The sequence below is a fragment of the Panthera uncia genome, assembly GCF_023721935.1.
Source record: "Panthera uncia isolate 11264 chromosome B3 unlocalized genomic scaffold, Puncia_PCG_1.0 HiC_scaffold_1, whole genome shotgun sequence".
Taxonomy (NCBI): domain Eukaryota; kingdom Metazoa; phylum Chordata; class Mammalia; order Carnivora; family Felidae; genus Panthera; species Panthera uncia.
In genome coordinates this window covers 69,082,948-69,110,050 of record NW_026057582.1, presented here as the reverse complement: position 1 = coordinate 69,110,050, position 27,103 = coordinate 69,082,948, and the positions used below count along the sequence as shown (strand labels likewise).

Here is a 27,103-nt window from a genome sequence, read left to right as displayed (position 1 = left end):
AAATTGGATATATAATGAAAATTTAAAGATAAACTGCCCACTATCCATTGTACTCACACTTCACAGAAGAAGCCTCAAATCAGTCATTTATTCATTCATACATACATTCTTTTAAATTTGAACTGCCACCTATGTTTACAGCACTGAGCTGTAAACTGAACATACAGCAACAGGCATGAAGGACAACATTAATTCCTTCATACCAATGGAGCTTAATTCAATTATTTAAATGACATAAGTAAAGGCTATCACAAAAGATTTTTCATTTTGGTTTAAAGCTGTGAAGAAAAAAAATTCTTCAAAAATCACAGAGTACTTTTATATTTATGTTAGAAAGTAGTCCATAAGCTTACAACGCAAACATCATCAGAACTCGGAGAAGCAAACCAATTTAACGAAAAAGGCAAAAAAGAGAAAATAGTGATGTTTTAAAATTAAAAATTATTGTATAATACATCTTCACCTTTACTTAAAATGCCTTACAACTAGCCTGTTGCTTATTTTTTAACCATAATATTTTTTTCTTTTTAAACCAACTGTTATGAATACCCAGCCAAATATATAATACTTAAGAAAATTTTTATGAAAGACATAAAAATATAGAAAATATATATATCCTTGAAAACAGATTTTGAATTGAAAGTCTACACATTTTTTTTAAATCAAGGTCAATACTCTGTTAAACCAAAAACAAAAAATTTAGCTAAGGAACAGTGGAAGCAAGCAAAAGAAAGAAAAAGAAAGCAGGGGTGCCTGGGTGGCTCAGTTGGTTAAGCATCCTACCTCTTGATTTCGGCTCAGGTCATGATCTCATGGTTCATGTGATCGTGCCCTGTGTCGGGCTCTGCTCTGACAGCATAGAGCCTGCTTGGGATTCTCTCTCTCTCTCTCTCTCTCTCTCTCTCTCTCTCTCTGCCCCACCCTCCACTCCCACTTTCTCTTAAGATAAACATTAAAAAAAAGAAAGAAAAAGAAAGCAAACATTGCCAATGAAGAAAAGTAACAAAGTGTAGAAATCAAATCACCCTGGAAATATTGACATCTTCAAACTACAATTACGGAAAAAGAGACCAGGCTATATTCCAAGTAATATAATCTATCATAACTTTTTTTTTTTTTAATGTGTGGTAGTGATAAAGAGAACCTGTATACCTGTATTTGGCCCTTCAGTATAGCAAATCAACAACAAAAACTGTTCTAAAATAACTAACGTGCTTTCAACTTATTTAAAATAAGGGGGGGGGGGAGGCACATTCATTTTAAAACTAGGAGAGAGAAAAATTAAAGAATTATTTCCTCAGAGAGTCATATCCAAAAAGAAAGGGAAAAAAGAGTGGAGCAAAACAGGAAGAGAAAGAAGTACCTACTAAAATTTGTACCACAAATTCAGAAAACATATTTAAAAGCTAAAGGATGATTATTGACATACACCACTTATTATCTTGGTATCCTGGTTTGCTCAATGGTTAAATAGAGATTCTGGAAGAGATGAGATCTAAGATCCATTCCTTTCATCTGGTTCCACAATTCCATGATTTTTTCAGTCTCTTAAAATGGAAAGCCTCTCTGCTATTTCTAAGGGTCCTCAATAAGTCTTTTGACAGAGATGCCATATAAGAGAAAAAAATTTAACACAAAACTTAAGAAGACAAGAACAATTAAAGCACAACTTTTTAGGAAAAAGTAAAACATACCCATAACCCTTTAACAAAGAAAAAATGCTTTGTAATAACTCTAAGTCGTGATGACAAAGGAGCTGCCTACACCTGGGTTCATAGGAAGCATCTGATAAATACACATAATAAACAAGAGAAAAGCTTCTAGACAGATTTCACACCAGGTTTTATTAAAAAGTACCTCCGTGACTTAAAAAAACATAAATTAATCTTAGAAAAATTAAAATGCAGTTATACAAAGAATAATTAAGACTAAAAATGTGAATGATAAGCTCAACAGCCTCCAATACTAACTCCTTTAGAAACAAGTTATTTCAAGAATGAATGTAATCAGATTGAAAAGTTACTGTTCTTCTAAAATATTTAGTAACATAAAACAAAAATACATACCACATTCCTTTACTATATTCAGTGTTAATGAAATGCTCTGCCAATTCCTTCCTTTCTGCCCTTCCCCCACAATTACTAGATCTTATAAAAAGTCACTGAATCTAATTCCTAGAGAAGCAGATTATTAACAATTTAAATGAAAACTTTCTTCTTTAAGATAAAAATGATTTTTAAAAATTGAATCAACTGAGAGTCAGCATATATTATATCCTAAAGGGAATGCAGGATTTGAAGTCTTATTTAATTAATAAGTACATTATGTGAAAATTTATCCTGCAAAACAATTACAGAGCCTTCAGTGTAAAACTGTTCTCAAAAACCTTTGAAAGAGAGAAGTTATTTCTCAAAACTTCAAAAAGTATGTTTAGTTTCATGAGGAAAGTAAAAAACACTACAGTCTAAAATTTAAAAATTACTGAGTTCAGAATAAAATTCATTGCAAATTACAAACATACTGAACATCAGTAGAACATAGAACAGGTGTTGAAATAAAATATATATATATTAATTTTAAATATCAATTATTAAATAAAATTAGTTTAGGAATGGTAAAAAATGGTTTATTTTCTATGCCAAATAATCTTACCTGAATCATTTTGCTGTTAAAAAACTCAAGATACTGATTTCATTTTTCATCTGGTCCTGTCAACGATGCTATGACAGGCCCTGCAGGAAGCAGCAAAAGATCAATGATGGAACGTAGATATTATATGTTTTCATGATCAAGTTTTGTTATGGGAAAGGATATCCATATAGTAGTTTGAAACTCAGGGAATACAGAAAATATCTCAAAAGCTCATCAGTGTATATAATATTCTTTCATTTTTACTTTGTAGTCTTATATGTTTATTTTTATTCAGTTTTCTTTATCAAAAATTTAAAGGGCCACCTGGGTGGCTCAGTTGGTTAAGCATCCAACTTCGGCTCAGGTCATGATCTCAGGGTTTGTGAGTTCGAGCACCACATCAGGCTCCACGCTGGCAGTGCAGAGCCTGCTTGGGATTCTCTCTCTCTTCCTGTCTCTCTGCCTGTTCCCTGTGTGCACTCTTTCTCCCTCTCAAAAACAAATAAATTAAAAAAAAAAAAAAGCAAAAAAACTTGAGTAGGTCAGTATAAAATTACACACATACATAAATATCCATAAAAACCAAATTCTAAAAAAAATTAAAAATGATGGTGCAGTATATATGTGGAATTTTAAAGAATCATTTCTATATTGATAAGAATTGGAAAGAAAACAAAGATCCAAGGTCTCAAAAATGAAAAGTCTTGACTGAAAAATAACATATGCTTAAAAGTACGGGAATGATTATATTAACTTCTAGTGATGATTATTTTAATCTTATTTCCCATGATTACTATAACTACCAATAAACTACTACTATACATAATTCAATTAAAATAAACTTTAAAAGATTTCTTATAAGCAGTAACTTCAGAATCAAATAGTTACTGGCAACACTGGTAAAAATTCCTTCAATAAAAGCATATAAGTTACAAAAAACTCTGTGCAAACTCCAAAACTTAATTCCTCTTTGGTAATTGACAGGTTATATTCAACGAAGACCAAAAAATTCAAATCAGTAAAAATGAGAGAAAAATCAAAACTATAAAACTCCTTCACAAAATTCCAAATATATTTTTTAATTCAGAATTATTTTAAAGTAATATAGCACTTGCCGTATTTAACTTAAAGGCGTTTTTACCTTGCAAGTTATTTTCCATTCAAGGGCCAATTAATAAACAGCACTGTGATTAGACACCTACAATAAGTGGGAACACTATTAGAAAACGTAAGAAACTTCTATATATGTCATGGAAGCATATCGTAAGTCAGTATTTCAAACAGATTAAGAAATTTCAAACAATAGAAATAAGTGACAGATTAATTTTTTTTGAGTTTTTATGCTATACCTGTCTTGTTTGTTGAGACACTTCAAAGCACTCAGCAAAGCTTGCTTGCCAAAGCCTCTAACATGCTAAAATGATATAACTTAATTTTACATGGGTTATGTTTGAAAATAAACAAATGTTAAGCTACGATAATGATAATTAAAAAATTACAATGTACTTCCACTTGTTTTCTGCTCGTTCATGATTTGAAAACATACTTGTGGAATATGTTCTGACTTAAGATTATTTTCTTTCTATTTCTATACAACATCTTTTTATGTGTGTGGATTCTATCAGATTCATAGAAATCATTTTAGTTTCAAATATTTCCATATAAAAAAAATGGAAAAAAGCCTATGCCATATCTTTTTAAGAACGAGACGAAGAAAATGGAAATTTCACCAAGTCAAGCACCAGGAAGTATCTGAAAAATACTGCTTCGTTTCTTGCATGTTGTGTTTTATACCATGACACTTCAGTCTCTGAGGGTCAGGTTAATTAAGCCCCATAGCAGCTGCAGTGCAATGTGAGACACACGCTGCTGCGGTTCCCACCAGTCCAGTCCAATTACCTGTAGTATTCCAGCACTGGACAAGTGACAACCAACCTCTTCTCTCTAGTCACTTGCTCCCACTGGTCTACTGATAAATGTTAGAACAAACTAACCTCTTTTTGGAAAAGACTGCAAGCTGAATGCACCTGCTGCAGGCTGCAATGATGAGTCCCAGAGAGATGTTTGTCAGTCAGATCTCTGCAGATGTTGTTTAACTTTATGCTAGAGCTGTATCCAAAGATGGAAATGAGATGGCAATCAAGCACAAATCTCCCACCCTTGTCCCCCCAATTTTATTTTGAAAAGCTGCACTTGCTCATAAAAGTGCTTTAAAACAACTCCGCTAAACTGAAAACAACTAAGACTAAACTCTATGGTAAAAAACAGTTTTATTAGGTACTGAATTTTAGGTAACAAGTGGCATAATTATGTTCAATAAATGTTATCTGTGTTATTTAGAAGCTTAAAAATTAATTTTCTTAAGCCAGAGGAAAACAAAACAAAATAGCTATAAAATAGACAAGTTTTTGATGGGTATTTATTGCTCAGATTTTTAGTGATACCACATACTCCTTAGAGTTCCCAAGACGCAGATTGTTTTTCCTCTTATATATTATACAAAACACCTTCCATACATAAATATTGAACTATTTCACTGGTTATATTCACTATGTTTAAACTCTTCTTGAAAGCTTTAGGGGGTGATATTTGCAAGGCAATATTGTTAGACATACTGAATTTCCTTACAACGTCACAAATTTAAATGAGCTATTTTTCCAAAATCCAGAAGGCTTCGAATAGCTAATATCAAAGTGACATTATACAATATAATTCATGAAAACGTCAATACTTTAAATGATGTTCCACAACTTACTAAATCAATGATAGAAGATAAAACATCAGAATGAAAAAAAAATCAAATAAATAGAATACCTAAGACTTTTAGTGCTAATTCAATTTTTCTAAAAATCTTATGCTATAAAACATTTGTTTACAGGAGTTAAGTATCAAAACTATACCTTCAGACTCTACAATTTTAACATAGATTGTGCTATGCCAGTAACATTCCTTCATATGTTGAGATTTCCTGTTTCTTAAAATGAGAAAATATTAAAAATACAGCAAATTTCAGAGAGATACTAATGTCTAACTGAAAGATTATGGTTCTTCCTTCAACTAAGGGTATAGAGAGACAAAATATAACAACAGGTAATATGATAAATATAAATATTACAAGTTGAAGATTTAAAGAAAAGCACATTACATGCCAGCAACTCTTTGATCATACTAAAATCAAAGGGATAGCACAGTGTAATCATAACCATCATATTAAACTCAACAATACTAGAAATTACACTACTTTTATTTTTCCTTGTTACAATTTTATGTATCTACTAATTTTTCCTTAAAATACATACCAATAAATTTCTAAAATGCTTTGCATCTAAGATTAAAGAAAAGTGTTTGGACTGCAACTTTTAAAAGCTGGACAAAAGTATTCCCATTGTACTACCAACACCATAATTCTCTTCTTTCAATAATGTAAACAAAAGAAGTGATCTATTCTAAAACTTTATTAACTCATCTCATTTCCAAAAAAATGATCATTCTTATGTTATACAGTCTCGATCCTAAAGGTTAAATTGGCTACTGAATTTTCCCCATGTCAAAATTAAGGCAGTGTTGAGTACTCCCTTCACTAAAAGAAAAATGCACTTAGATTCTTTTTCAAGACTTTTAAAAATTTAACACATAACTGGCTTGTGATTAACAAAAAAAATCACCCAAGTTGTGCAATGCTAAGATTACGATATAATAAATCTAGGGATATAAGTTCAAATTTTAACTTAAGGACCATAAAAGGAAATACTTTACATCAAATGTGATCCAGTTTTATAGCCATAAATACGAAGAAAGTGTAAGATACACACTAATATATGCTGCGATTACAGTGAAGTATTTCTGTTTGGTGGATATAATGAAGATCTCTAGTGTCATACAATGGAATAACAATAGGTGCATTATGAAATGTTCTAAAATTTAAGGCACACATGAAAAAATATTTTTTATAAATCCTTTACTATTCCCAACCAATAATGTATTCAATAAGTTTTTTGGATCATCTACCTGAACCATGCATTATTTTAACATATAAAATCAATCTATTTATTAACAAAACTAAACACATCTTCAGATGCCAAATAAAAGAATAAAAGAACACTATCGCCATTCTGAAAATGCATACAGTAATATATTCCCCAAAAATGAGAAAGCTGCTTTTTACTACAAGGCAACAACTTTAGGTAACCTAATTATAGAAAAGATATGTAAATATATAGGCTGCTTTAATCAAGTAAGAAAAAAAGATATATTCATAAACCACAGATAATAAGTAGTATCCTGTAAGATTTAGATTTCTAAAAAGATGAATTATACACAGCAAAAGTATATCTACTCATACATCTTTTTTGATTACAGTAATTTAAAAAATTCATTTCACAATCCTCAATCTCCCCAAATTATTTTATTTACTATGCCATGCTGAAATACACAATATAATATACAGTTCTACAAATTCTAAATCACGCCAATTAATGCACAAAAAATGTTTTGATTTCAACCATAAATATTAAAAATTACTCAGGAAGGCGAGGTTGTTTAAGATATTTTAAAGATACAAGCTGAGCAAAACACAAAAAACAAAAAACAAAAAACTTCACAAATATGATAAATATGAGTATATTATATTGGCTATAGTAAAAACAATGGACATACATTTGAGTTGAAATTTGTTAAAATATCCCCAAAGTGTGTCTGTATACTGGCTTATACATCCTAAAGAAAGTCTGTGTTAAATACATCAGTATTTTAACTAAACCTTCCGAACACAATTACATTCTGTTTGAAACTTAGGTAATTTGAGAAAATCCATTAGGTTACACAACTAAAGTATACTTTTCCCCAAATACACTATCTTACCAAACAAGAAATAGAAAGATTCTTGATGAAATAAACATCAGGCATGTTCACTCTAATAGAGGAGTCATAAATACATATATGAAACACAAAAATGGGCTTCCAAATTACTGCATAATCCTATAAGAACTCGGCGATAAGAAATCACAGTTTTATAATTTGGTTCATCTGAGATGAGCAGGTAAGTATCCCTTAAATATATCTGAGTACGAGAAGTTGAAAGTAGCTCAGAGGCTGTTATGTTGAAGAATACCAGGACCTTAGATAATTCCACAGGCTTGTGGTCAAGTGTGAACAGAAAGACTATTAAAATTGAAGGCTGTCAGAAGAAGAGAGATGTATCTGTCTGAACAGGGAGTAATCCAGTAATACCATATTTAAATTAAAGTGTTCAGAATTAATACAACTTCTTATTAATTACAAGGCTTTACTTTATCCTTAAAATTAATTCCATAGCGTGTGCTTGGTTTCCACCTGTTACAGGCAGAGTATAAGCCTTCTTTTATCCAGACATTTCAAATCACATTTGATCAGGTTACGTCACTACACACACAAAATTTTGTTCAACGCATTCCAGTTTTCCATTTTTTCCAACAGATATTCTTGTTCTATATGAATAACGTGCTTCAGAACTATAAATAAAATAAGCAATTTCAATGTAATAAGAAAAAAATGTATAACTAAGTGGACTAAAAACAAAAGATCTAATTCTCGGTGCACCCTTTCAAACCCACTGAAAATAAACTATATTCAAATGAAAAGGCATTTAATTTACTATTTGGAATATCCTTGATAAACACCAATTTTCTGTAACATCCCTGCACATCTGATACCACCTCATGTATAATGCAAAAAAGCTATTTCATTTTCATCTATTGACAGTGAATTTAATTTACCATTGCAGCTCTTTTCCTAGAACTATCACGTTATTAATTCTGCAATCAAGCTCTTTTGAATGCTTTTATTTGTACTAAGGTTTTCACAATTCCACATTGATTTTTTTCATCATAATATACCTTTCAAACATATGAATGTGAATATGTTAGTAAACTTTCTTAATGCATAAGGAAAGTTTCAGAGACAAGGAAAGCCATCTACAAAACTACACTCACAGGAACAAACTTTCGAAGGACAGCATATCTAAGAGATTACATTTTAGCTTAATGTTTGTAGTGTTTACCAAATATACTACATTTAGTTTATACAACTAAGTGATATTTTCAACCATTCTAAAACCTTCTTATCTAGCAAAATGGTCCATTTTCTCCCACCAATCAATTGGCTATGAAAAAGAAATCCTCTACTAAAGAATTCTACTGAAATTAGATCATTGAAAGCAAATGAGCTTTGCTTTTCTATGGGGGGGGGGGGCAGAAGCAGTATCAGTCCCCTCAGCACTGAATAAATACTTTTTTATGGCCATGAAGACAAAATAACCAAAAAAAAATGGCAGAAGCTACACCTGAGTAAAAGCAAATCAGTTAATGTTTTATCTAAGAGATATACTATTCAATTATGCAGATTATCCAATTATATTTAAAATCCATATAATGAGTAGCAAAATGATAAAAAGAAAAAGATAAAACACAGAGAACTGTATAACACTTGAAATAAAAAACACACACTGAAAAGTACAAAAAAAATTATGCCACCTAGGAAACTTGCCATTTTCCAGTAGGTTATAGTACCACACAACTGTTACCAGATTTTAATCCAATACAGCTCTTCATAACACAAATTTTGAAGTATTACTTTACTTCTTACATAATAATATATTTCCTTGTCACAATTACACTAAAAACGCAGTATTTTAAAAATCTGAAGAGGCAGCACTTGTCCTCTTTACTTCACTCCAGGGCCAACAAACAAAGCAGTGAAGCAGAAAGAGGTACATAATGGATTTAGAAGTAAATGGTCCATTCTTTAAGAAGCCTTCCTACCCCCTCTTCTGAATTCACTCTAGACTAATTGTCATTACAATGATGTCTGAAAACTTCAAAAGAACCCTATTTCCTGATGCCAGCTGTCCATGTTTCTATCTTTACATTTTAGAGTTTTTTCCTAATTAGAAAGAAGTATTTAGACATACCCAAAAGATGTTATCTCGTAATTGTTCTAAATCACAGACACAGTATATCGATTATAGAAACAAAACATAATCAAGAGTGGAAATATTCTTTAAAATTTTCCACAAATACAATATATAAATAAAGTCTATACTATTAAGAATTTCCTTCAATACAACATACAACACACGTAGATCTTCTCTTTATTTCCTTGGGGATTTATCAAACAATCTCTTCACCATTGCACCTACCTGGGTAAAAATCTTTGGACTTAGACAGCTTGATGGTGGCTCCAGTTTCTTTTTGCAACTGAACAATTGTCTGTCCTCCCTTCCCAATTATAGATCCAGCAGCATAACTAGGTATGAGAACCTTTAGAAAATACTGGCCGTCTTCTGAAAAATGCAAAGAAATATATTTGGTTAACATGATAATTTTAAACTCTCTATCCCCTCTCCACCCTCAAGAGGGAAAAACAGCAATTAAAACATTGGGCATATAGCTGCAGGAAATATGGGGTTAATTTTTTTTTTTTTAAAGAACAAAAGTAAGCCAATTACACTGAAAAATAAATAGGTACAAAATGTTTCTCATTTTGTAGGATTTATACTTTTAAACTTGGAATTAAAATCTAAACATGTTTTATTATTTTGCAGCACTGTAGAAACTGATGACTAAATTCCAGTTGTTATTCCAAACATGGAAGTCTTCCAATTCTATCTGTGGTTACTATGGTAAAATGAAATGAACTGACTCTTTAACAAAACTTCAGAGATTTATATGATGACAAACCTTCACTTACCATATTGCAATACAAATAAGTAAAAGGACTGTAAATAGTGATGAGCTATATTGGTTTGACATTAGCAAACACCTAAGGACCACAATCAGCCATTGCCTATATCTTACTTAAAGTATGCAAAACAAACATTTCTCCTACCAAATAATCCACCCAAACTGTAGGGTGTATTCCAAGTCTGCAATAACTGCCAGGAAATAACTCAAAGTGATGTGAACTGTTAAATCTAACTAATCCTGGTGTATTTCTTTAGCACTTCTTAGTCTACCATGATCTCGTTTAAGCTCATTAATTAAAGGACCTTAAGAAGAATTCTGCCAATACTAAAAAGCTTAGGAGTCATTTATATCAAATACACTTAAAAGTGACCAAACAGATTATGTTACTTCTCCAAAATAGCCACAGCTTTAAAAACAGAGTAAGTGGATGAACCAAGAAAGAGTGAAATGAAATGTTGTAGAAAATATAAAGCCAACTCCATAAACTTTAATTTCTGACAAACTGATCAAGTCTTAAATCGGAAACACCCCAGTAAATCCAGCTTATGTGAATAAACGTTCTAAATTTTGCGGGTGTGCCATTCGCAAGACCCCCATCCGTCTCTAATGTACATGCTGTAGATAAATTCACCTCTGCCTCGATGCATTGGGTGCATTGTTAAGATGACTCCAGTGCAAATGAAGAAGCGATACCGGTCCCGTTATAACTCATCTTCCCAGGAAGCGCAGGATGTTAAACTAACAAGTCACAGTACCAGACACCCCCACCCTCGTATGCACACCTCTGAAGACAAATCAATGAGATATTTGCAACGACAGTGTAAGTGCGGTAAGAGCATGCACTCATCAAGATTTTGCATACTACTTGTGGCCCAAAGCAAGGGGATGGAGAGGGAAAAACTCTCCGATGCCCCAATCATTTGCTATCCGCTACCCAAGTGCCATTTATTTATTTATTTTATCAGACTGTTAAATGCAGCGCGCATCTTCGAGCGGCCATCACCTCACTCGGGGGTCATCCTCCTCCTCTTTAACGGACCCCCTTGCCCAGGTCTAGGATATTTAAATGGTCAGTCTTTAGACCGATTAAATGGAAAGATAGGTCTATTCCGAAAAACCGGTCGCCATTTTGATGAATGATAAACAGAGAAATGGAAATGTGTCCGGGACGGCGAGGTGCGGGGCAGGTGCAGGGGAGGGGGCGCGGGGCAAGGGCGCGGGAGCCGCCGGGTTCGGGCTGGAGGTGTCCGGGCCGCGGGAGGGAGGGAGGCCGGCAGGAGGGAGGGAGGCAGGGGCGGGCGGCGGGGGATGGGGCCAGCGGGGAGGTGGAAGCAATACCCACCGCCCGTATTGGTCCTCTTGGTGCTGCCGGCTTCAGGGGGGGCTTCCAGCGGCCTTTTCCGCGAGTCCGGCGGGTCCAGGTCTATGGGAACCCCAGTGTGGGTCCCGTTCTGCTGGATGGGAGCTGCCGCCATCATGTTTGCAGTTCCTGCCGCTGCTACGGGGAGAAGGTTCTCCCTTTTGTTTTGGCTTTTTTTCTTTTTTTTTGCGTTTGGGGTTTCTTAAGGTTTTTTTTTTTTTTTTTTTAATCGGATCAATAGAAATCTCTTTAGGAAAAAAAAGCAATGTTGCTGGTTTGTTCTCACTGGGGAGGGGGCAGGGCTGAGGAGCAGCTGCAGTGCAGTGTCAGAAAGGAGACAGGGGAATGGAGGGGGTGTGAGAGACGGAGGGTGAAAGAAGGAGAAGAAAGGAGAGAGGGGGAGAGAGTGAAGGGAGAGGGGCGAGTGAATGAGCGGGAGGAGGGGAGCGGGGAGGACGGGCAGAGGGAGTGGGAGAGCGCGAGGGCTGGCGGGGCGCGGGGAGAAGCCGAGGAGGAGGGGAGAGTGAGGGAAAGAGTGAATGAGCAGGAGGAGGGGAAGGAGGTGGATGCGGAGAGGAGCGAGCGGCGGAGGAGGGCAGGAGCCGGGAAGGAGCGCGGCGGTCCCCGCGCCGCGCTAGCGCTGCGCTCGCTCCCGCTGCTGGTGCTGCCGCCGCCGCCGCTGCCGGAGCGGTTCTGCCGTTGCCTGGGCTGCTCGGCGATGCTGCTGCTGCCGCCGGGTCTCGCTCATTATTTCTCCCGCTTGTAGGGGGGGCTGGCGGGGAGGGAGGGGGATGGCTGCGAGGGGAGGGTAGAGAGGGGTTGAGTTCGTAGACTCCCACACACTTCGCGCTCCGGTCCCTGCCTCTCAGCAGCGCCGCCGCCGCTGCCGCCTCCCAGCGCTGATGCCTCAGCCTGCGGGGGCGGAGGGGGCCCCGCCGGAGGCGGGGGCTGGAGGGGGGGGGGGGGGGGGGGGGGGGGGGGTGTATGCGCGGGGGGGGGGGGGCGCGGGCTAAGCGCGTGCGGGGGGGCGCGCGCAGGCGGGGGGGGAGGGGACGGGGGCTGGGGCGCTCCTGTGGGAAGGGAGGGGTGAAAGGTCGCCGGTCCCCGGCAACACGGCTCAGGCAAACGTAAGCGGCTTGTCGCAGAAACCAAGGGGTCCAAGAAACCCGCTAGGCTAGAAGGCGGGAAGCAGAGATTACTGACAGCCGTGCCAGCCAATAAAATGGGAATGTGAGAAAGGCTCTTCAGGCCCCTTCCCAATCAGGAAACTTGGGTATGAGAGGGAATGAAGGGGCGGGGTGGGATCTCGGTCAAGCCGGGGCTGGAGTGGCGACAATTTTGGCTAGTCTGAGAAGGGCATTCGAGTGACCGTTGACAACGGGTGAAACAGCGTCAAGGCTGAAGAAAGAACCTTAACTATATGCTTCCAGGACTTCTAGCTAGGTACATTAGTTTTTATTTTTAAGAGTTAGGTAAGAGACATCATCTTAACTCATCGGCGGTTTTCTACGGGGCGATTTCATAAAAAGAGTATTTATTAGTAGCACTGTGTAACATCGTTAGGGAACTTCTAGTGTCGCTCGCTGCCTTTAAGCCTTTCGGGAGCAAGCCAGGATATAAATAAAGCTAGGTATGGGTCTTCCCCTCAGAGGCGCTGGTACGCAGACTAAAGACAGGCAACAGCTGAGTGTACACAAAACTAATTATTGAACTAAGTATGAATATAGGAATGAAACTCATTGCAATGTGCACAGCTTATGATTATACAGATCTTGGATATATAAGGAGTCTGAACATCAAGTGTACAAGGCTACAGAAAAAAAAATATCGTAGCTGCAATAGACTGAAAGTCTGAAAAGACTCAGTTTACAGATGAGTAAACTGATTCAGTGAAGTATTTTGCTCAAGGTCATCTATCAAGTTAGTTGTTTAATTAATCAGCGCGCTAGGAATTGGGGATAATGGAAACACATGGGCTCTGGAGCCCGAAATCTTGGTTTCACCTCCTTGCAGGCATGTTCTAAAAGTGTCTTGGGCAGATCCTTTAACATGTTGGCTGTTTATTAAGTGCTTTCCATGTGCCAAGGAATCATTTTACATGCGATGCTCTTTACATGCAGTGTATCATATAGTTATTACTGTACCTATTATACGAGGCAGTTTAGGTTTAGAGACATTAATAACCCAAAGCCGCACAGGTATAAGCATTGTTGCAATAATTCAAACTCAGGTCTTCCTGATTTCAAAGTCTATCCTCTAGGAATATTGCAGGACCCTAAAGCTTCAGTTCCTTCCACTGAAAGCAGGGGCTGTAACTCTGCTTCCCATAGGTCTTATGAGTCAAATGAGATAATGTATTGAAAGATGTGAAAAGGTATGAACATATTCGCTACATTTCTAGAACAAAGATGCTCCTTCCTTGTACTTTTCACTACAGCACTTCAACCCGAAAGATGCCTTTAGTAAAAGCTAGCATAATAAAGAACTTCGCTGTAATTCTATGATATTCTAACCAAGAATACCTGCATATCTGAGGCAGTCACCAAAGCGAATAGAATAAAATTTAATTCCTGATTGAGGAGGGAATGAGAAAGAATACTAACCCTCCTCACAGCGTCCTTTATTGCAAGGAACATCTAGGAGGCATTGGGATTTCTGGTGCTTTTTAAGTGATGAAAGATAGATGATAGTCTGCTGAACAAGGGAAAAAATAACATTTAGTTTGGGAATAAAAGTTTATCTGGAGTATGAAAAACACTTTGCCTCAAGTCAGAGAAGAAGAAATGCTGAGACCTCAAAGAAAGGGAAAGCAGGTAAGTTAGTATGTAACTGGTAAAAGTCTATGAACCTTTAAAAGTCCAGAATTTTTATCTGATATATGATGTAATAGGAAACCATGATACAGCCTTTATGCCCAGAATAAAGAGGATTTATACACGGAATTGGATTTAAAACAACAACAAAAAAATGAGCTGTGATGAAAGAAAATCAGGGTTTGGAATAAGGATGTGGTAGTCAAGATAGAAAAAGCTGATGCCAGACATTGTGTAATCAAAGTGTTCTGTGAAGTGTACCAAAAATATGCAAGGATGTTTTTAAATAAAAAATTGGAAAAGGGCTGGAGTTTGCTACTATATTGTCCTAAAACAGTAAAAGACAGGAGACAAAGATAATACAAAAATGAAAATAGTTCAAAGCTATATTGTATTAAAGCTTGGACAAAGTATTCAGTATCATGTAGTTTTGAATTTGGAAAAGACTGAGAATTGGAAACTGACGTTATCAAATTTCTAAAAATAAGTAAAATATGTTTAAAATATCTTAGAAAATATCTGTCATTGCCATGTGTAAGTTAAATTGAAAGTGAGCTAAGTTAAATTGCCTTATAGACTTAAGCTTACTGAGAGTCGTGACACTGTATTCTTATGTTATTTATTTGACCCTTCTCTTATTTCCTTCTTCAGACTTAATATTTAAATATTACCCACCATTCCATGGGGCCTAGGAGCAGAAGGTATGATTTTAAATGTGGATAGCATGCTTACCAATAATTTATTTAACTATGGCATGCCAGGAATTACACAGACTATCCTAAGACCTGCTCAGACTTCAAAGGGTCAGTTAGCTATGATTATGATTTGGTCATGAAGGTTATCAGAGAGTACATTCTAGCCTTTATTCTCTTGTATTTTCTTGTTCTTTAAGAAAGGATACTTCTCCATTTCACACTATATACCTCCACCATTCTGGTTAAACAGACATAAACATTTGATCTCTTGTCCTGCATTTTTTTACCAGCTAAAAAAACTGAGGAAATTTTTAAAAAGCAGCTCCCACTTTATACTATGCTGTACCTCTTAGGGTACAAATAAACTGCTTGAATGAACTTTTTGAAAAATATAATAGAAATATTTGACCTTTTAATTCTCTAAAAAGAAATATTTTATTTTCTTAAGTAACCAAACAATTGGCACTGCAAATTTAATGTTATTTTCTAATACCATAAGATACAAGAGAACGTGTATACTTTTCATTGCTTAATTAGTTGATGAGTTATGAATATAAGCAACTCTGATACAAAATGATATTAATCTGAAGAACAAAATTCCTAGTCTTTATTGACTTTCAGTAAGGTTCTTTTTCTTCCTGAGTTTTAGTCTAAGTAATATGGACACAAGATAATCTATTTTCAGTAATAATGATTGGCTTTGTGGAGAAAACGCAGGTAGTTGATGTCCACAAATATTCCTAAACCCATTTGTCCCCATCCTCCTGCCTTTCCTACAATAAATCCTGTTAACTATAGAACATAAATATCCCCTCTACATGAGTATCTTTTCAGTCTATGCTTTAGGAAACTTTTCTGAGTTTGTGTTCTGCTGAAATCAGATCCTGAGTTAAGGATTCAAGTGCAAATAGTGTATTTTAGAAAGTGATTTCAGGAAACAGTAGGGATTTGGGGAAGTGAGACAGGGAATGGAAGGAAGGCAATGAAGGGTGAATTACCCAAGCAAGTTACATTGTGAGCAAACAGAGCTTAATCTCACTGGGATTCCTAAGAAACCATTTAAAACAGTAGCTTCAGAATTAACCCACTCAAAATGTGAGAAAACTCAGATATATATGCACCAACTCCCTTCAGTCATTGATGGAGGTCTTTTCCTTGGGTACATTATGAATTCAATGCTTGCTGGCCAGTCTTCCAATTGCCAGAGCTGCATCTTTTTCTGAGGACTTTCTCTGGCAGCTGGAATCTGTTCTGCCCTTACACAGGCTGGCAATGCTAGGGAATTAACACCCTGCTGTGGACACATCCCCCACCTTTATGGAAAATCAGGCCAGTGTGCTCTGAAACGGTAGGGCAAGGAGATATGGGTTGGGCAATAACAGTTTGTTACAAATATCAACATAAATGTAGGAAAAAGGAAAATGACAAAACTGTTATTGCACGGCATTTTTGGAAAGATCAAATAAATATAAAAGAATCTGGGAAGCTTAAGATACTGAGGAAATTAAGATTTTATAATTTTCACAATCCAAATATTGTAACCATTGATTATAAGAAGATTGAATAATTTGGGCTTTTTTTTCTGTTTTTAAAAAATACATTTTAATTTTTTAAGATATAAGACATGAAGAATCAATGTACATATTCTGATTATTTTTTCATCCAATGCACCACAAAGAAAATAGGAGCAAGTATATACTGAAGAGTTTATCACCTAATCCCACATCTTGGGGTTGTATAACAAGTTCTATAAATAGACATATTGATTAGAAATACTTTTCTGAGATTGCACTTCTTAGAAAATGATTTATTAAACTTTATCTTCTTAAAAATTCAAACAGCTTTTATGTTTATGTATTTAATCACATAAATTCACAGTTGGTGAATATGTTTATGAAACAGTATATGAAAGCTCACCCTAATTTATATAGAAACATAAATGTGTTATTAGCATTATTCCAAAAAGTCCCCAAGCCTTAATATTCCAGTTGCGATTATGTCATCCCGGTAGATAAAGAGATATGTTAATGTTAGAAAGAATCCTAAATTTTTTGGCACTGAGTATATTTCCTTGGTCTGTAATAGATGAATAATTTTTCTAGCATTTTTCTACATATTATGAAATACATCTTTCCACACTTACCTTAAAGACAATAAACCTGAACTCACACTTACACAGTGCAATAAAAAGAACCTGGTGATAATTGGTACATGTTTATGTAAAAGATAAGTGTTAGGAGAATCTGCATGAGGGCTATAAGGGAATTTTTATCTTTGCAACTTTTTGAATTATTTCAAAATAAAAAGTTAAAAATAAAGAACCTTGAACTGATAATCTGGTTCTGACTCTTCTACCTACTAATTTTGTGGCCTAGAGTAACTCATTTGCCTGCTCTGATTTTCAGTTTCTTAATCTGTAAAATGGGAGAGTTGGTAGATGTTCTTTACATCTCTAAAAACCAATTTCTATCTCAGTATGTTTATGACCATTCATAGAATCTTATAAAGAAAATTGTCAACATCAAAGTACATACTGTGTGCATTAACGTGTATTTTTAAATCTGTTAATAATACACATTTTGAAGATGTGCTTTAGACACAATGGAAAATAATATATCAAGGAAAACAATTTGGTACGGTAAAGAGTATATTTGATATATTCTCTATGTTTTTGCATTTTAAAAGCAATCATTCATTGAAGTCTATAGTTAAAGATATTTTACTGGCACCACAATTCAAAATGTGACCATTTCATCTTTTAAGCCATTTGAATATGAAGAATTGCTGGAGTAAAACAGTAAATGATAAAGAGGATAGAGTGATAAACAGAAAAAATTAAGAAAAACAAGAACTTCAAAAGAAGATTAAGGAAACCATAATTAATATTCATATATTATATCAACTAAGTTGAAATTACTTATCTGTTACATGCATAAAACATCTTCATCTGAAGAATCAATGTCATTTATTCTTATAATGCCTGGAGTGATCTTGAGTCTCCATTTGCTCTGGTCCTGGCTTAGGCCATATGCTCCAGAGCAATGTTCAACACCTTCAAAATTGCCCCAGTTTGAACAGTAAATTATATGGTCACCTTAATAATACTCAAGAGCTTTGACTTTTTGTTTTAGCCTGCTAATTATAAACCATAAAATATTTTTTATTCATCGGATTCTTTTATATGTCAATTTCCCCAAGTGTAATATAAATGTTTATCATAGTTCACTCATTGCATTGTAGTATAAAAAATTTGTACATCCCCATATCCTCTACTCTTCATGGTGTTTTAATTCCCTACCTATACTATTCTTAGCTGTAGCTAAGACCAGAGATCAAGAACAGAGGTAGAAAGTAGTAGGATAGAGTTTTAAATTTTACTTTTTCACATTTTAACATGGAAACAATCATTTTGATAGGACAAGTCTTCTTCGAAAGTACTGTATGTAGCAAGATGAAGTGAATTGAAGAAATAATAAATGAGACATTATAAATATAACGAAATACATCTTCAGATGATAAACATTGGACCCACATACAGCATCAGAGAATTGCTTACATTATGGATTATTCACATTTTCTCTGGGTTTATTTCCTACTGTTAAAATAAGTCTTAGTCCTTCTTAACTTCCAGACAAGCTTTTAATGTCTCTGGTCAAGGCTTCTTTCTAATGTTGTTTTCTATTTCCACTGTTTATTATAGGTCAAGTAATAGAAAGTTCCATTTGTCTTATAATAATGTTACATGTGTTTATAAGTACAAGAAGAAATTGGTTTCCTTGTATATTAAAAAAAAATGCATTACCATACTCTACCTTGCCAGATTCTGCCTTGCTATTTAATCTTTTGGTTTCACTCTGTAAGCATTTCTATGGTAGGTCAGAAGTGTTTAACTGACTTCATGTAATTCTAAATTATTTTATCCATGTTTATTTTGTGTAATTGAGAATGCATAGAGCTTACTTATTAACAAACCTACATTTTATATATGGATGTTTATGTGCATTTGGTGTAGAAAGAAGTGTGTGTGTGTGTGTGTGTGTGTGTGTGTGTGTGTGTGAAAGAGAGAGAGAGAGAGAGGAGAACAGGCTGGTATACCAGTTCTATCTAATGTCTGTAGTGGGAGTAGAAAAAGTAGTAATGCATAATGTGCCTTTACTTAGCCTTTTCTTCTCAAGGTCAAATTGGGGGCTTTAAGACAACTGTTTTTTTCTTAAACTTCCATTCTTATAATGGAAAATTCATAATTATTCAAGAGGAGATGATAGAGTATAATGGATCCCATGTACTGTATACCCACCTTCAAAACTGTAAACTCCTGGTCAATCTTATTTCATTTCACCTCTTTCTTGGGGTAATTTTGAAGCAAATTCTAACTATCTAATATTACATTTTTATTCTGAAAACATTATATCCTTTGTAAATCTCCAAAATACCATTATTATATTGAAAATAATTGGCAAAAACTCCTTAATGCTATCAAGTGTCTGGTCTGTGTTTAATTTTTTTTCAATGGTCTTACAACGTTTTTTTACATTTTGTTTAAACCTCTACCCAATAAATACAACTGGTTCATATGTTACTTAAATCTCTTTTAATTCTCTATCAGTCAAGCTTCAACCAGAGAAGCAGACCACTAGGATATATAGTTAAAAAATTTTTATTTTATACACACACACAGATAGATAGATAGTGATAGTGATACTAAGGGAATTGGCTCACACAGCTGTGGGCTCTGGCTAAACAAGCCCAAAGTCCACAGATGGTCACTCAGGAAGGGAAAATACAGGGGGGGAGGGAGAGCAATTGCAGGCCCAACTGCTTTAAGTTTCTGATTTTCAGAGACCTAGTTGCTTTGATAGCTACCACCTGATTAAATGAGGCCCACCTATGGTAATCTCCCTTTTGGTTAACTGGAAATTAGAACTCTAATCACATCTCCAAAATCCATTCACATCAGGCCCTAGACTATTGCTTGATTGAATAGCTGGAGGAAGTTGTGTATATGCTGCAAAGTGGCTGCTGCTTCCTCTCTGTCCTCCAACTGTCACCAAATAATATTCCTTGTAGACTACCCTAACTAGAAACATACTAGACAAGGAATTCTGAGAAATGTAGTTCAACCTAAGTTGACATATCACAAAGTCATCACAGACAACTCTTTTTCACCTTGACACCATACACAGCTTCTTAAACCACTTTCAATCACCAAATAAATACACTAACAAAATCATAGCATATTGCAAATAATGATATAACAGAATGAACTATCCCCTGTAAGACTAAAAACATGCTAGCCCTCCAACCTCTTTCCCCAGGAGAGGATACAAAATCTTTAGGAGTGCCTGGGTGGCTCACTCAGTAACTGTCAAACTTCAGCTGGGGTCATGATATCGTAGTTCATGGGTTCGAGCCCCGCGTGGGAGCCTTCTCTCTACTACCTTTTCAGTATTCCCTTTGCTGTCAGCAAGCACCTTACCTGGTTCTGGGTCTTTGCCACCTGGGATGACCCAAATCTTAATTCTTGAAGTTTCTGGAGCTATTAGAAATCCTACCTGAATTGAGTCATTGTAGTTTTCCACTGACTTTAATCAAAGGACATGAGAATTGAAAGAGATGCCCTAGGGGGATCTCCTAGGGGATTCTCCTGTATTTAAGAAAAATCCTCTTTACCCTCATTGTATAATAGCACCCAATTTTCCTTGAGAGACAGGATCAGTCACCACAGCCAGCACAGTAATTCCTTTCTCATCCTGTTGATTCAGAGGCTCGAGGAGCCCAAGGTGGGCAGATGGCAGCCTCAACTTCTAGTTCAATAGATTCTTTATTCTGTTGTCTGGTGGATGCATTCTTTTCTTTGGAAAAGCAACCCAAATCTTCAACTAATGAAGGAATAACAATAAGACCTCTAGACCAAGGGCAATCATAAGAGGAGCCACTCCCATTTCCAGCCCTTGGATTTACAACTTAAAGATCTATAAATCCTGATTATGGGAGAAAGAGCACCAATATGTTAAGTCTGATTTGAGCATGGACCACAACCTAGGGGACATTGCCCCAGTCTCACAAGGTATTGCCACCTAGCTGATACCATGATTGAGTTTTCAAAAGGGCAATCCACAGTCCTGTCAAGCCAGCTGAATTCCATGAGTCTGAGCTCATTGTCACACAATATAAAAATTTTATAGTAAAAAGACTTATAATATAGCAGGGTCCTTTCTCAAGTTCTCCCTCTTGGATTTGTAAATTGACTCAAGTCCAGAATTTGAGTGAGGGGCCATGACACTCCATTTTGGTGGTTCAAGTCAGATTTCAGGACACTACACATAGAATTTTCCACATATATGAATCAAGTAAGATTTTAGTAGACCTCCCATTTCAGACATTATAGTTTCCATCTCCAGAAATTAAGGTTAGATTTTTTTTTTATATCTTCCAAGTATCCACTTAATATGTTGAATAAATCCTGTGGATTCTGGAACATATGGAAGACAGTTACAATTATTATTTTAATATCTTTATTGGTTATAGTATGTGTCATTCCTGATATGATTATTTTTTCTGTTCAATATAATTATACTGTCCTGCTTTTCTGCATGCCTGGTAATTTTTGTGAGATGTCAAGCTTTATTAATTTTACCGTGTTGTATGCTGGGTGTTTTTGTGTTTCATTTCTACAAATATTTTTGAGCTTTGTCCTTGAATGTGGTTATTGGAAACAGTCCAATATTTTGGAGTTTTGCTTTATGAGGTGGGACCGAATCACCACCTAATCTAGGGATAATCTTGTCCCACAACTTAGGCAAAACCCTCTTAATACTCTAGCTGATGCACAGTGAATTATGAGGTTTTCCATTCCAGGTACAAGGAGCAGGAACTAGTCCCAGCTCTGTGTGAGCACCAGGCCCTGTACCTAGTTTCCTTACGTAGTTTCCTTCAGTGCATCTGCTGGTTAGTATTCAACTGAAGACCCAAGGAGAACCTTTCATATTTCTGAAGGTCTATTTCTGTGGCTCTTTTCTCTCAGTACTCTGTTACACTGTGAATTTTAGCCACCCTGTTGGGTTGTTCCTCAAAAAGCTAAACATAGAATTTTCATATGACCCAGATATTCCACTCCTAGATATGTACTTATCCAAAAGAAAACAGGTTTCAAACAAATACCTTTACACAAGTTCTAATAGGAGCATTATTCACAATAGCCAAAAAGTAGAAGCAACCCAAATCTTCAACTAATGAAGGAATAACAAAATTTTGTATCATCATGTAACATATATACCATTCAACAATAGAATATTATTTAAGCATAAAGAGAAATGAAGTACTTAATCATACTACAACATGGATGAACCTCAAAAACATTATACTAGAAATATAATAAGCATTTGTTTATTGAACAAAAAGTATATAGCCTATATGCTGAATGAGAGCATATTTATCATATTTATGTAGATATTCTACAATGATAGAACAAAGAATACTATATACACAGATACACCACCCCACTCACATACAATGTTTCTATTTAGCTTTTAATTCCTAATAATATTTAAGAAAAAGTATATTACATTTCCTTTCAGAAATTATGCATTTCATGGGTATAGCCTCTGTAATCTTTGAAAAAAATGTCTATTCAAGTCCTTTGCACATTTTTATTTTTGTTGTTGAGTTGTAAGTGTTCTTTATATACTCTGCATATTAGTCCCTTACCAGATATATCATTTACAAATATTCTTTCTCATTTTGTAAAATTGTCTTTTCAGTTCATTAGTACTGTCCTTTGATATGCAAAAGTTTTCAATTTTGATGAAGTCCAACTTACCTATCTTTTCTTGTTTCTGTTTATGGTGTCATATCTGAGAATCAACTGCAAAATTTGAAGTCATGAAGGTTTACTCCTATGTCTTCTTCTAAGAATTTTATCTTATGTCTTATATTTACATCACTGATTTATTTTGAGTTAATTTTGTGTATGATATGAAGTAGGTTTCCAACTTTATTCTTTTACTTGTGGAAATTCGGTTGTCCCAGCACAGTGTTAACTATTCTTGTCATGTATTGTGGAAGACATGAGAAGCCAGAGGGTCATAGTTATAACTTCCTAATGACCTGAATATTAACAATAATTTATTTTTTAATTAAAATTTAGGAGAGTTTATTGGTACCTGAGGAGGAGGATAGAGAAGGAAGAGAAACATAAGGAAGTAGATGGCAAGATTCTCTTTTAGATTGAACAGAATTATCAATATCCATATACATAGTATATTTCAGAGCCTACAAAATGACTCTCTTTATCTTCCACTTTCCAGCAGCCCTACTATCCCACATGAGGGAAAATCGTATGGTGCTGAGGGACAAATATTTCAAGTGTTCCAAACTTTCTCATTCTGGATTTTCACCTCTTTGTTCCATTAGTTCTTCTTACAGTGCTAAGCCAAAATGAATGGTACTACCACCATGCTTCAACTTCATGAACACTCAGATTTTCTTTATGCCTAGGCTTTGGTCTCAGAAGACATTTTGCCCCCTAAACTAAGGAAAAATTGGAATTTTTCTAATAGAACTTGTAGGAAACTTAAGAAAAGAAAAAACAGAAAGCATAGAAAAATAAAAGTTTGAAGTGTTCCCTGTATCATGAATTTTATCCATAAAATGGCTTAGTGTATGTTTATGAAACACCAGGGCTTGCTCCCCTTTTTCTTACTTCAAATATTCCATGGTGGCATGTTTATCCAGGTGTTGTTAGCTGAAGATAGATCTGAGATATCCCCACAGCTAGGTAATAAATTTCTCAGTTTAATAATCAGGTTTACTTCTTGCTCTCTGCCCCACCCCACACACAGTCCCAAGCTATAATTTTTATGTTTCAACCAAATCTTTGGGCCAGGACATGGCCCCATATTTCCCTAACTAATTTCAAAGATTGTAATTGCTTATATTATTAACACAACCTTACACCTCACCCCTGACCCAAACATCATGCGTTTGTCTGAAGCATTTTTACTGACCAGCTATAAAGTTAGTTCTATCTTAAATGAAACTGAATTCCTTTACCTGAATTTGTGTGTTAGGAATTTATTGGGCTATTATCTGCTTTGTATCACCTTGGAATATAGGATACTCTAAAGATGAGAGAGATTTTTTTCCTATCAGAAGATAGCCAAGACTTAGTATTCTGAATCTGAAGTTTCTGCTTTAAGTGGGATGATGTAAAAGTTTCTGTTTCAGGTCCCTAATACAACAATTGTTTTGTTAGGTAACTGGAGAAGAAACACCCAAGAGGTTTTGTGTTTTTTTTTTAATTTTTTTTTTTTTTTTCGAGAGAGAACACAAGTTGGGGAGGGGCAGAGAGAGGGGGGGGACAGAGGATCTGAAGCGGGCTCCATGCTGACAGGGAGCCCGACGTGGGGCCCAAACTCACGAATTGCAGGATCATGACCTGAGTGAAGCCTGATCTCAACTGACTTGACCACCCATGCACCCCGGAACACCCAAGAATTTTTAAGGCAAGAGAGACTCATTCAAAAGAAGGAGAGAAATGTTGGTATTGAGAGTTGAGAAGGGGAAAGTGACTGTATCCGAGATACAGAGAGAGTTGTAAAATGTCAGAGTCCTCTTGCATGCAGCTCTCTTAATGGAGAATGACTAAGTGATGCTGTGAAAGACTAACCACTCAGCATTGCAGCCTACAGGGCAGTCCTATAGGTCTCGACAGCTGAGCCTGCGCTCAATGAGTGGTGTAACCATGCAAGCTTATTGAGAGTGTCAGTGGATCAGTGTCCAGCATACAGCAGAAGATGAAATGCAATAACATTATCATGGAACATAAGAAGATAATGACTGCCATAACATAAAGACCAGCCCACATCCCATGCCCCCACCTTCTGGACAGATAGCAACTATATGCCCACCAGATCCTTAGATATTCCTAGGAAGGAAGATAGCTCTTTCCATTAAATACAACAAATATAATTCTGTACAACTCCATATGGTGAGTATTTGGCTTGTTTTAGGACAAAAGAAGCATGCTACTTAGTATGTGGAGCAAATTCATACTGGCTACATTAATATCCAGTCCTGGTCTCTGCAGCAGCTCTGTGATTCTGATAGAAAATGCCATCATTCCCTGCTGGAATCTGTCTGAATCCTGTCAGCTCTTCTGACAGTTAGAAGCAGAGTTCTCATCTTTTACAGTTTCTAAAACCTTTTATATATTGAACTGCCCACTAAATTCCTATTTTTCTGTCGATGAGAAATCTCTGAGTTCCCAGCTTATTTGCAAAACAGAGATAAATGACAGATACTAAGTTTAATTACTACTGAAGGTTTGGACACCAGCTCTGTCCATTGCCACAAGTCTTTTTGAAATTCCCCCAGATGCTCACAAATGGCACCCATCCAGAATTCTTTCCTAAGTTAACAACTTGGAAACTCTTTTACCAACCATAAAGATACTAGTGAATGTCCACTAAAAATAAGACTAAGCTTATTTAGTTAGACCTAGTAAATTTCACTCAGGTGTGTGTGCATGTACACCAGTATTATATTTTAATTTACTACATGTGCTGTGTTTCTTCACATGCTTTCTGTACTTCTGTCTGTTCACATTCTCAATTTGGAGTATTAAATGTTACCTCTTAACTTTATGTTCTTTGAAAGGATTTTTAGTTCTGCTGTTAACAATCTATAATACTGGACAAGCACTTGCCCTTTCTGGATATTATTCATCCAAAACATAAAGGATTTTATTAAATTGTTTTTAAGAATCCTTATGTTTCTGGCTTTCTGTAAGAGTAATTTGAAAACACTATGAAATATGATTAAGAAGTCAAGGAAATGCCTCTTTATTTTCTAAGGAGTTAAATAGTTAAATTAAGTTTAAATCTATTACTTTTGGAGAGAATATTCCCGTATAGACTTTTAATGTATTACTGGTAGCCAAAGGTAGAAGAATAAAATGTACTGAAATACATATTTTTAAAGAATATATAAAGTTTCAAGTGGCTTTACATTTTATTTGTGAGCCTAAATTCTTTACATGGTTTTAAATAGTGAATGTATTCTTTTGTAATAGAGACTTACATGAATCCCTGTGATTCATGCAAAATAAATTTTGAAATTTGAAAGAATTGAGCTTGATTTATATAGTTGAGAGGTTACAGACTGACTGCCTTGTTTATTTTGCCAGAACTGTATTTCCATTTGGGATCCAGCATTTAAAAGTAAATAGACTTGGGGGTGCCTGAGTGGCTCAATCGGTAAACTTCTGACTTTGGCTCAGATCATGATCTCACGGTTCTCATAGGTTCAAGCCCCGCGTCGGGCTCTGTGCTGACAGCTCAGAGCCTGGAGCCTGCTTCAAGTTCTGTCTCCCTCTTTCTTTGCCCCTCCCCTGCTCACATGCTCTCTCTTTCAAAAATGAGCAAACTTCAAAAAAAATTAAAAGTAAATAGGTTTCATGTTGTAAAAAAATAGGTTTTTCAGTGTCATTTTGAAAAATCACATTCTAGTAACTTTGGTGCCACATTTCCATGTAGCAATGATTGGCCAAAGCTAAATAGCAATTGTCCCTTTAGATAGGACATAGGCATGGGGCCCTCCTCTGGTTCCCATCATTTACACTTATACTGGACTACTGCACTCATTTTGTTACCTGCCTGGGATTTCAGCCAATATGTTTACCCCCATTTGGTAAGACTCTTAATATTGAATTAAAATAAACTTTTCAGGGGCTCCTGGGAGGCTCAGATGGTTGAATGTCTGACTCTTGATTTTGGCCCAGGTCATGATCTCACAGGATTGTGAGATCAAGCCCTGCGTCAGGCTCTGTGCTCACAGTGCAATGTCTGCCTGGGATCCTCTCTCTCTCCTCTGTCTCTCTGCCCA

At 35.7% G+C, this 27,103-nt stretch overlaps 1 protein-coding gene and 1 long non-coding RNA gene across 5 annotated transcripts in view; one reads left to right on the top strand and one right to left on the bottom strand.

The window, feature by feature from the left end:
• The window catches only part of NOVA1 (NOVA alternative splicing regulator 1), a 150,066-nt gene extending 137,435 nt beyond the window's left edge, over positions 1–12,631 (bottom strand). The window contains exons 1-4 of one of the 4 annotated variants that reach the window (XM_049612966.1): positions 9,806–9,894; positions 4,626–4,740; positions 3,773–3,829; positions 2,653–2,732 (exon numbers count right to left, since the gene is read on the bottom strand). Coding sequence is in view for 1 of the 4 variants with exons in the window: in XM_049612965.1 (XP_049468922.1) it covers positions 9,806–9,949; positions 11,695–11,830 (280 nt within the window). In the remaining 3 variants the exon portion in view is untranslated. Of the gene's footprint in view, positions 1–2,652; positions 2,733–3,772; positions 4,741–9,805; positions 9,950–11,694 lie in introns of those variants that run through there. The other 3 variants (XM_049612967.1, XM_049612965.1, XM_049612968.1) reach the window with 3 other exon arrangements.
• A 360-nt stretch (positions 12,632–12,991) lies between these two features.
• LOC125909617 (uncharacterized) overlaps positions 12,992–27,103 on the top strand; it is a 49,760-nt gene continuing 35,648 nt past the window's right edge. The window contains exons 1-2 of the long non-coding RNA XR_007453748.1: positions 12,992–13,155; positions 15,177–15,226. This is a non-coding gene — a long non-coding RNA (uncharacterized LOC125909617). The remainder of the gene's footprint in view (positions 13,156–15,176; positions 15,227–27,103) is intronic.